Source organism: Lacerta agilis, chromosome 9 (assembly GCF_009819535.1).
Source record: "Lacerta agilis isolate rLacAgi1 chromosome 9, rLacAgi1.pri, whole genome shotgun sequence".
NCBI classification, from domain to species: Eukaryota; Metazoa; Chordata; class Lepidosauria; order Squamata; family Lacertidae; genus Lacerta; species Lacerta agilis.
This window is the reverse complement of record NC_046320.1, coordinates 35,219,848-35,232,124: the sequence shown is the minus strand read 5'-3', so window position 1 is coordinate 35,232,124 and position 12,277 is coordinate 35,219,848. Positions and strand designations below refer to the sequence as shown.

At 39.1% G+C, this 12,277-nt stretch overlaps 1 protein-coding gene across 1 annotated transcript in view; it reads right to left on the bottom strand.

The window, feature by feature from the left end:
• Positions 1-5,847: 5,847 nt before the first annotated feature.
• Positions 5,848-12,277, bottom strand: part of LOC117053224 (protocadherin-23-like) — a 55,616-nt gene continuing 49,186 nt past the window's right edge. The window contains 3 exon segments of the mRNA XM_033160811.1: positions 5,848-8,810; positions 9,837-9,975; positions 10,078-10,364. Of these exon segments, the coding sequence (XP_033016702.1) occupies positions 6,172-8,810; positions 9,837-9,975; positions 10,078-10,364 (3,065 nt within the window). The 3' untranslated portion in view covers positions 5,848-6,171.

Genomic DNA, 12,277 nt, shown 5'->3' with positions numbered 1-12,277 from the left:
CTTCTATATTACTGGGGGGGGGGATCAGTGAAGACATTTCCTCAAAACAAGAGACAGATTCTTTACTCTGAACAGGCAGAACCCCCTAAACCTGGAGTAAGGAAGCCCAGCCCGGTTCAGAGCATTCTGACAAGGGAAGAGATAATTACTATGAACATTCTGTTACCCAAAATTTTGCAAGGGGAGAAGACTAGGATGCAACGCACTCGTGTTTTGCAGCACATGAACTTTAACTAAACAAACCCCTACCAAACAAAACCTAAATGTTTATGGTCAATAAAATATGCAGAGGAATAAGTAATCAGTGAGTAGTTATTGCACTAGCAGTTGACTCTACAGCCATCACCTAGAGGGTTGGCACTCTTGGTGTAAGACCAGCACAAAATGCTGATAACAATTCATGTGTCCAGAATGAGTCTGAAGCCTGAAGCCTTCTTGTTTTCCTATCTTATCCTTAACAGGTGAAATTCAATTGCTCAGAGTAGAGGCATTAAAATTAATGAATAAGTCAGGTCCATTAATTTCAATGGCTCCACTCTGAGTAAAATTTAGTTGAAACACCACCCAACAGATTTATTATTATGGTGTATATTTTTGTGAGGCAGAGCTCATGTGTTAGATGCATAAAATATCACTTGAAATAGGTTAATATATTAGAAAGAAGAAAATGAAAAATGATTACTTTTAATTGAGGCCAAAAGGATAAGCTATGTAAAAAAAGAAAAAAGAAAAGCTGTATGTACGCCACTATACTAAGCAAAGCACTGTGAAATACTCATTCAGTTAGGAAACCAATTTGCACATCAGATGAAGTGGGTTCTGGCCCACAAAAGCCTTTGCTGCAATAAAATAGTGAGTCTCTAAGTGCCACATGGATATAATACTGCAAGCAACTCTTTGGAAATGACAGTGCATTTATATCTGAAATCCAATAAATGCAACTAAGTTCTTTATTTGAAGCAGAACACAACTTAATTAGGATTATAACTTATCCTATATAGGCTATATATAGGGAAATCCCTATGGTTATGGGCAGTGCTCTAGAAAAGGTTTACCCTACCTATATCCTTTAGGAATTAACGAGATGTGCAGCACATGCCTACATAGGCTAACTATGAATTAAAAGTTGGCATACTCACAGGCTCACTTCACTGCCTTAGACATAACCAACTTTCTCTAGATCAGGGATATGTTTTTCTTTGTGCAAAAAAATATTATGACCAATAGATCACATTTTCTATTCATTTGACCCTGAATTACACAACTATAATTCACTGGCTGTTAAGCAAGTCAATTCAGAGTGGCAACCCGCCAAAAACTCCAACAAACCATCTTATTTTATAGTTTTTGCACTTTGGGCTTAATATATTTTTCCACTAACAAATCCTGCTCCTCCACCACTAGTACATACTGATCTTTTCTCTCTCTCCACTGATCAGACAATAGACTTTTTCAGGCAAGTGAAAACTAAACTCACAATAACTTAAACAAATTACATTGTTTACACAGAGAATAAAAAAGTGAGGTGAAAAGAGCTGACATATGATTTACTGCAGACTCTTTCCTTGTATATTCACATTTTTCAGTCCAGCCACACATGAGACAGAAATACATCTGCTTAATGTAGTTCACAGTTTTGGACACAGAATTAGTAAATATATATATTAAAAAGAAAAATGATTTTTTTTAAAAAAAAAAAAAAAACCTTGACGGAACAAAGTTTCTTAAGTCTGATTATCCCATGCAGAGTGTGGCATATATTTGCTAAAGGGGGGGGGGGGAATCGGTTTACAGCTAATGTTTTCAAAAAGGAGTGCAACAATGACAACTAGATTCAAAATCAGGAGGCAGACTGCAAGGAGTACCAATGACCTTGTTGGCCAATACAGAAAATGGGCATTTTGTGATGAAGATGACTGGATAAGTCCATTGTTTAGCGTACTATCACCTGCAAATACTAATCTAGAACATCTACCGTGTTTCTCCTAAAATAAGACACCGTCTTATATATTTTTTCGCTCAACAAAACACAGTATGGCTTATTTTCAGGGGATGTCTTATTTTAACCGTGTCGCATCGGTACGCTGCATAGCCACGCCTCTCCAGGCTGTTTTAATGGGAGGTACCACGTCACTATGGCTTATTTTCGGGGTATGGCTTATTTTTGGGGAACGGCTTATATTTCGCAAATGCATAGAAATCCTGCTATGGCTTATTTTATGGCTATGTCTTATTTTAGGAGAAACAGGGTACCTGAAAGGGAGAACAACAAACCTTTAGCCTTGTCGTATCAGTTTTCCACCCTATTCTATAAATCAGATTTTTGAGGATGACAGCATGGTAATCCTAGGAAACAAAAAGAGCATGGGTGAAATCACTCACTGATTCCTGACAAACATGCCTGGATATGACAATGGCATACGATGTTCTACTGACATCTTCTGTATATAAGAACTGGTTTCTGGTTTCATCCTCATGTGTTCACATGATAGAGAAGATCTCGGGGACAGATCCAAACTGGTATTCAGAATGCAAAAGGGGAGACGATGATAGAGGAAAAGAGAGGTGCAAAGCTCAAGGTGCTGGGATAAGATTTGTTCATTCAAAAGTTCCAACAGCATCTTAGGTGTCTGGTGAGTTTCTAGCACTTGTCACCAATGACTGTTTGCAGATGGAAGGTTTATTTTATTTCATTATTTATTTCAACAATGTGCGTACAGCTGAGCAGCTGTGCACTCTCTTAGCAGTGTACTATCAGGTAACAAAAGATACATTTTTTAAAAAAATAAATGCTTAAAATAACCATAAAAATCAGAGGACCTTACTGAAAATGACTGCTAAAATGAAAACATCTTAGGATGCCCGGTGCTACAGCCATGGCGAACTGCAGATCCCATGATAGCGTATGCTAGCTGTGCAGTTAATTAAGGATAATCTGGGAGTAATTACCCTTGCAAGCCACCACCCCCAAGGGTCGGGGGAAGGGAGCTTTCACTAGCAGATCATCCGATGGAATGCGGGGACAGGGACGCAGAGGGCACAGCACTGCATGTATTGGAAACCCCCCCAACGCAGTCGCCATGAGCGGAGGTACTTCTGTTTCTTTTAAGATGGATCCGAATTTGGACTTAAGAAACAGACATTGCTCTGAAGGAGAAAGATAACCTGCTAAATGAATCAGTGCCAAGGTTTTGATCTGGAGAGGACTCTCGTCGTAATTGGATTGCTATGTAAGTGAAGGGGAAGCCTTTGTTCTCTTTTCACATTATATTTGCTTTGCTATGATTCAGCAAGCCTTCACTGAAGAATTAATTAATTAATTAATAATGGAATAAAATTACTAATGAATTACAATTACATATGGAATGCAAGAGGGATTCAACAAGAACAATAATTTTCTTTACGCAGTATTGGAAAGAATAGACAGTGTGAAATACTGTGATGATTTGTGACAATGCCTACTAAAGAGGGCTCTGATTTATTACGGTTTTGGAGAGACACCAGCTGGTTAGTAGATTGTTAGTAAGCCAGGAGTCACGGCTGGATGCTGGAATACTTTCGGTTTTGTAAAGGCAAAATGGAAGCTGTGGCATAATGAGAATTAAGTCCTTGAGGGGGGGGCAATGTTGAAGAGGATTGATCGATTACAACATGAAGGAAAAGAAAAATGTAAACAAATATTTCACACAGAAAACTACAATAAATAAATTCCCATTGCAAGTTAATGGATATGGATTTGCTAAATACGAACGAAAGTCATCACACCAGTGGCTGTTAAAATAAAGGATAAAGATCGGAATTGTTGTATTTGGACTAATTAAGAGAATTGGTGCAGGACAAAGGAATAACATCAACTCCCGACAGCCAGAACATGGGAAGGCATCCAAAAATGTTGAATTCGGAACTGATTAATTGGCTCTTTTGATTGTATTATGATTTGGTATTGTATTAATGTGGCCTCCATTGTATTGTTATTAATGAAAAATTAATTAATTTTTTAAAAAAATAAATCAAAAAGGTATTCAGCAAGCCTTAGAAGTAATGAGGACTAGAAGAAATGATCAAAATGCATCAGGCATCTAGAAAATGGTTGCATTTTTAAAAATAAATAAATCCATGTCCAAGCACCTAGGTTTCCTTCCCCTTCTCTTTTTTTGGGGGGTAATGGTGGTGGTGGTGGTTAGAACATGTCTCTAGAAATCAAATTGCTAAATAATCTACAGAGGGTGATTATTTCAGTATGGCACATTCCAGCTGCGCAGAGATCTTCCAATGGTAGCTACTGGGTGTCCAAAACTACATATATATATGTATTAAAAAGAGTAGGTCTGGGGATAAGCTGTGACTGGAACCAGGCCCTGCTTAGAAATGCAAAATATGTCAATTCTCTAAAAACCAGTTTCCAATCAGGAGAATTCAGGATCATCTTCTTCTCTTACAACAGTCTTCTTCCTCAACTGCTTCCTTTAGTAGGGCTGGGTCAGGAAATGCCCAGAAATCCAAAGCCCTTGACATCCTTACCGTTTAGTACCTTTTGTACATTAAAACCAAGAAAAATAAAAACTAAGTTTTCACAGTAGAAAAAAAATATAAAAATTATATTTAAAATACTGTTACATTATTTAGTTATGCAATTATATAAGTCACTGCCGTGACTTTACATTTTTGGTTATACTTTGTTATATACATGTATGTATTTTGCAAATACAGAATTCATAAATTAACATCGCCCATTTCCTTTGTTTTGTTTGGTATGCTTTCATATCATGGGAAAATAATTCTGCTATGTGAGGGAACTAGTGTGGCAGATCTTGATAAGCTTTCATGCTTCCTATAGCAAGTCAGAAGTTAGAGCAAAGGGTCCTGGCTATAATCCAAAAAACCACACAAGTAGATGGATCCCACTGTGGGTATGGAAAGCAAAGAACCATGAGTACAAGCCAGTGTATCCCTAAAAGCCAGAAAATCCTGGCTGCACTCAGATATCAGATAAATGTCACTCTGTCACTTTTCAAAGATGTCCAAGGGAATGTAGAATTGCACAGGTCAGGGGCCTGAAAGAAAGCACTCCAGCGACACAGAATACTTCTTTCAGACAATCTCAGTATAAACTGCATTGGAGATTCACTGAAATCAAAGGCAAAAATACCAGATGCCGTAGTCATTCTACATCCACTACGAATGTATCTTTGATTTGTTTTGCCATTCTGAATCTCTGTGATTCTACCATTACTTCCAGTGTTATCTGGAAACAATGTTAATTCTGCTTTTTTTATTCCTCCAGCCTTTGGTGGTGCCACTTCTACACAGAAGTAAAGAGGATCAAGATATTTTGAATCTTGAGCACAGTCATTCAGAATAAGCAATCGTTAAATGTGAGCCCAGAGGGTCAGTCTAGGAAGCATTTCGTTCCATTGCTTGTTCTAGATGAGACTAGGGGGAAACCAAACCTTTGTAGGGCCTTTTCATATTCACCAAATGCCAATTCTAACTTATCCTGGTTTCATTCGAGGTAATGTAAACAAAGGTGCAAAGACATTTACTTATATAATGAAGCAAAAGAAAGCTGTAAAAATATTGGCAACTATATGCTGATTTGATACAACAAATGTGCACACTCCAAATGTGTGCGTGTCTGTAAATATACGTCTACATGCACTGAATATTACGTAGCACCAACTTTTTTCTTTCTTTCTTTCTTTTTACTGCAGCTGAAGTGTGCTTGGCTCAGGTATCAAGAGTAGTTTGGGGGAAGGGACAAAAATGGCAATGCCTGTTGTGCCTGACTAGCAGCACCAGAGCATATGTTAGTCCAGCTAAAATAGCAACTCTAGGTGCTGCATTCTACACATCCTCAACTATTCACCTGAGTTTAAGAGTAAGCATTACGTGAAAGTTCTGTTCCACCAGCGATTTCCCCCTAGATGTCTAGAACATACAGAACACAAATAGCTAATGTAGGTAAATTCATAATGAATAATCAAGGAGGTCCCTAACAGATCTGGAGTACACCCTGCAGTGAATTAATTAGGCAGGTAAAATGTTTTAACTTGTAAAAAATATTTTTCTCCCTCTTACAGATACAGAGATGACATGCAATGCTCATTAAGGAATATGGCAAAAACATTTAGCCAAACGTTCATGTAACACTTTAAGTCAATGATAAATAATCTATACTTGAACTTCTTCATCTGCTGAAAGTTCACACTTTGCGCCACCAGGGCATATTCCCTTCAGGTTAGGATGGGAGGCCACTGGAGATGCTGTAGGGGTCTGTGTGGTAAGCAGAGACAGAGAAGGTGAAAAACTGGGAGTCATAGCAGATGGAGGATACCTCAGATGATGGATGAGGGGTGAGCGGGGGTATTTCTTAAATGCCTGACCAGGCAACAGATTTGGAATTCGCGGGGGGACTGTCTTTAAACCAGGCTGAGCTACAGAAGTAATTAGAGGAGGAGGAAAGATGAAAGATTTCTTCTCCTTAGGAAAGCTATGCATTTTTAAGCTTTCATCCTCCAGTTCTGCAATATCACTGAACACAGATGCAAGTGGCTTAAATCTGGGTTCCCAATTAAGCAAGTAATCCCAGTTATAGCTGCCTCTGAGATCCTCATCAGAGTCAACTAGGGTAGCAAGAGATCCATAATGGGAGTTCTGATCATCAGGTATGAAGATATATTCTCTTGTGATGTCTGTCATGATGTCTTTTTCCTTCATCCCCATGTTGTGAAGTGTTTCAGACAGCATTTTATTGCAAGCATACTTTGTGTCACATTCTTTTCCCTCTTTTCCATTTCCATCTTTGAAAGAGTGGGCAGCCTCTATGCTTTGAGAAATGGCCACGACATCAGTCTCCTCAGACTGACACGAAAGCTGGTCAGAGTCTCTTGGAATTCCTGAGTCAGGTATACGTGAGCCTCGGTCACTTAAAGCTGATCCGGAACCCTTCCTGCAGGGATGCTCATTGATCCTCTTTATTTCCTCATCTTCTGCAGTTTCTCCTTCTGCAGAACCATGGCCGCTGGAGTCCGAATGCCTACAATGATTGCCCATGTCCCTTCTCTCTCTGATGCCTACCAAATTTAGCCACTCTGCTATGGTGCCTACTGGAAGGTTACCGGTTGCATGGATTTGGGATTTCCGAACATCTTTAGGAGCACTATTCTCATGGTCTAATTTCAAATCAGCAGATGAGGGACATGGCATCTCTTTCTTCATGCTAGAGTTTGCTGTGTCTTTTCGTCTGAATCTAACAATAAGCACAGCAAGACTGATGGCCAGAAACAGGAATGCTACAGTTGAAGCGGCGATGCTAATGGACACTGTTTCCACTGGCAACATGGAATAACTCTCCGGAGCTTTAGAAATGTTCACCAGAATTGTGCACGTGCTAGACTTTGAGTCCAGCTTTGGGCTATGAGCTTTTACAAGCAGTTCAAGAGTATCGCCTGCTCTCTTCATGCCAATTCTCTTCCTGTGGAAAGGTCTAGTCAAGTAGAGGGCCCCACTGCTGTGGTTCACAGAAAAGAAAGGTGACTGTTTTAGCAAAGTGTAATGAATAACACCATCCAATCCTCCATCATAATCTGATGCTGTGACTTTGCCAATCAACTGCCCTGCTTCATTCCTTTCAGGGAAATCAAAAAAATATTGGTCTTGGTTAAAGACAGGGTCAAATTCATCTGTCCCCTCGACCTCCACTTGAACGGTGATAGTGGCTGTTGAGTCGCTTCTGTCTTTGGCCTGAGCTATGAAGCAATACTTGTCCTGGTCTTCAAAATCAAGCACCTGCTTGGTGCGGATCTCTCCAGTCAGAGGATCTATGAAAAACATGTCATGATCTCCAGGAGTTCCATGACCAGACAAACACGATGACTGGATGGAATATGAAAGGTGACCGTAGGGGCCGGTATCAAAATCCAGCGCAGAAATTCTGCAGACAAAAGAAAAAGCAGGCAGATTTTCATGGATTCTGCAGTCCTGGGTGGGAAATACAAATACTGGGACGTAATCGTTAGCATCGAGGATGCTGATAAAAACTACAGCAAAGGCCACATTTTTTATGCCAACTCCTCCATCAGAAGCTTGAATAGTCAGACTGAAATTCATTGTTTCTTCATAATCCAAAGCTCTGACCAGATCAAGGGAGCCGGTTTTCCCATCTAAACGAAAGTGTCCCTTGTCATTTCCAGAGGTGATACTGTACGTGACGTCTCCATTAGGTCCAGCATCGCAATCACTAGCTGAGACAGCAGTAACATGACTGCCTACAGGGATATTTTCCCTGACATGAACTTTATAGTCCAAACTGCTAAATATAGGTGGGTTATCGTTAATATCCAAAACAGTGATTGACACTGTAGCTGTGGCGTTTAAAGGAGGAGTCCCACAGTCAGATACAAGAATTAACAACTGGTAAGATGAACTGCTCTCGCGATCTAGAATGCTTCTCAACACAAGGTTTCCAGCCACTTTACTTGGAGATTCTGGCCCAATGATGCATTTTTCCACCTGGAACTTATTACTACCATTACCACCAATAATGGCATATTCAACATAGGTGCTGTCATGTGTCCTGTCAATAGCTGAGAATGTTAGCAGCATTTCTCCAATGGATACATTTTCACTGATACTGAGATTATACGATGGCACAGTAAATTGAGGGATGTAATTATTCACATCCTGGATCTGTATGAGCACTGAAGCAACAGCAGTCAAAGGAGGATTCCCACTGTCACTGGCTTCTACACGGAGTCGAATAACTGGATTCTTTTCCTGGTATGTCACTGTCTTAACCAGATATAGTGAGCCTAAAATAAAAGTTTTAGAAAAACACATTTCAAAACAAACTTTCAGTAATAGAAGCATAATGGTTCAGTTAAAATCCCCCCTCCAGCATTTCCTAAAAGAAACAGTCATCATTTGAAATGATTTTAAGGCAACAATCCTATACCCAACTGGGAGTAAACCACAAGAGTTTAAAACAATAGCAACATGTCACATAATTCTGCAAGGCTCAACATTTTCTTTTCCAGTTGGAGCACACCTAGGCTATAGCATAGGTGTTCCCAAACGTTCTTCCCTGTGGATCTCTTCAAAATTACTGAGGGTCTTGGCAGGCCATTTAATGTTTTTCCTGCTCACTGTAGCAATTGTAATCCACTGTGTTAAGCGCTGTATGAATCTGAACTGTACTTTTATTGTTTCTTTTATTTCTTATACATTTTTATTACAATTTGAATTTCATAGAATTCAAGTTGCAATACAATAAAATACAATATAAGAAATAAGAGAAACAATAAAACTACAGTTCAAAATCAATATGAATATTTAACACGATGGACGTGCTGTCTGCTATCTTTAGTTACAAATCCACACATGCCAGGGACCAGAGTTCGGGAAACCCTGCTCTAGTGGGCTTCCCAAAAAGTTTGTGTAAATTCTTTTTGCAAAATTATTATATGTGGCAGATCTCTTTATTCTTTATGTCTCTGGAAAATCCTGTTCCTACTTGAATGCCTAAAGGTATGCTGTAATTTAATGTTTTCTCATTATTACTTTTTTCTCATTATTACTTTAAGTAATAGCATGGCACGTTCAACAAACAGGTAAATAAACAGACTGCTAGATGCTCATTACATGCTCTCTGTTCATCACTTAAATCTTCCCATCACCCACTCTCCCAGTGCTGTAAAAGCAATTGTATTACAGATATGGATGACAATTTCGGCTGTGTTTGATGTGTGGATGACAAGAAGCTTCAATAGGCATCCCAGACAAAGCACTACATACTGTACGTTCCATACTACAAATGATTAAACATACAACGAACTCACCATTTTGTGGATCAACAGAAAATTCATCAAAGGGGGTCAGAATTCCGTAGGTTAGTTTTCCATTGTACTCTGAATCTCTGTCTGTGGCATAAACAGTCAAAAGAGCGGCAGGTACAGGCATACGTTCTGGTATCATCACCTGAAAGGGGGTGGGGAAAGTCCACAGCATCTCAAGGTCACATGTAGAGATGTCTTCACAACAAAAGCTTTAAATTACTTACTGTAAAGATTCTTTTCTTACCTGATATGCATCCTGAGTAAATACTGGTGGGTTATCATTAATATCAGATATAAATATCAGAAGTTGTTCTGTAGTTGGATGCACAGAATCCGAAACTCTGACCAACAGTTCAAGCTGAGTGATTTCTTCAAAATCTAATGCTTTCACCAATGTGATTGTTCCATGGCATTGGTCAATTGCAAATTTCATCCCAGGATTTCCATTCTCAGCAAAACTGTAGTGAAGGGGTGGTCCTAGGTCCACATCATCTGCCAATACTTGCATCACCAGGGAGCCAAGTGGGGCATCTACAACCATCATATTTAAGAGTAAGACTTATTTATCACTGTTGTTCTTGCAAGTTGTGAGCCCTCTGGAAATTTTCATCAACAAATTTATATGTACCAAAAAAACACATAATTGCCAGAAATCTTAGGAATATTTTAAGGGTAAGGTTAAAGATACTGTGGATGACAGTACTAAACTGTGTATATGCTGTTAAATCCTCTAGCAAAGTTTTGCAAAAAAAAAAAAAAATCCCTCTCCATACTGCAAATAAGAAAACATATTTGCTCAAGAAATAAATGGCATAATCTTCAATGACTTCATAAAATAACAGTTTAAAAGGTGGCTTATTACCTAAATGTTTATGTTGTGAACTGCCCTGAGATCTACGGATATACAGTGGTGTACAAATTTAATAAACAATAATAATACATGCTAGCTCTTCCCAGCCTTTTTGTATTTAGACTACTCAAAGCTATTCCAGGGCAGGGTACACATCTCTTACCCTTTGCAATCTTGGTCACAGCAAATGAAAAGCCAGACCTTTAACAATATACTGGCAACACAAACACTCCCATGTATATTTGGTGTTCATATGAGACCACCATTAAAAGGAGGAAAGGGGAACTAGTAGGAATGAAAAGCAAAAAAGCAAAGCAAAGCAAAAGGAAGTTAATAGCTTACTGGATGGAACTACTCTCTTCTTATGTCAGGAGTTATTTTGGAAGAATATAATTTTGTCCAGATGTTTCAAAACTGGTCCTTGTTTGACGCCTGAGTACAGTAATGAATATCTGGCATGCAAATTGCAGATTTTAAGGTCTAAAGTTCATCTCCCAGTCGATTGACAATTTTCATCCAGGTGTGTTCTTCAAGGTCAATTTGCCTGAGTGAAACTATAATTCTGGAGGAATAGCTACATAAACCAGATACGGATAAGCCAAGCTATTTCTGGATTATTGGCATCCCCACGTCTGGCTGGTGGGTGGCAAATGCATAAATGTTTTTCACTTCTGGGAGTGACATGCATCACTGCTGTGAGTGAAAAATCAAAACATAGGAAGAAATCTCAAAATGGACTTTATTTTTAATGGCCGATGTGTCACAACTCCTTCTTGTGCTGCTCTTTAAAGGCAGCAGTTCCAAGTCACATGGAAACTGTCCTTCTCTCGGTTCCCCAAAGTGGAGATGCTGGCATGGGGAGCCATAAGGAAGAGCCATTCCATGTGGCCTCAAACATGTGGTAGAAAAAGAGGCCCTTGGAATAGCTACTGTGCCACAAAATGTAACATCAGAAGGACGAAGAACTGGAACAAAATTGCTGAACATTCCAACACAAGCCAACAGCTTCAGTTGATTCACTGTAAAGTTACTTAACTTTCATAACAGGAGTGCTACTTTAGTCAATAACAATAGAATTGAAAAGTTAACAGTTGGGAACTCTGGCTTAAGAACTGTATTTCTTTCACCAAAAGGGAAATAGAAATTGAAAATAAATCTTAGGAATATGACATCTGAACCTCGCAGTAGGGTCTTTTACCAATGTTTTGAGATTTAATGCACCAGACGGCCTTCTTTTATATGCTGTTTTTAAGTTGCTCACAGATATAAGCGTCCCAGCCAGCAGAAATATGCCACAGAATATGTGCTACTCATTAAAAAAAAAAATCCCATTTGAGAAATTTCCCCCCTTTTTATTACAAAGGCGTAAAAAGACAGTGGCCCCATTTGCACAGAACTCTAAACCATGGCTTGACATGACAAACTGCAGTGTGCCCCAGGATCAAATGCTCCTCCCTCCCGTCTCATTCTATGGCATGGCTGCAAGTTCAAATTCTGCTTCTAATTTTGGTTGACCACATCTTGTGATACTTCTGAGCCTTACATAGCTAATTGTAACTATGGTTTGTTGAAACAAGCCACCCTTCAAAACTAT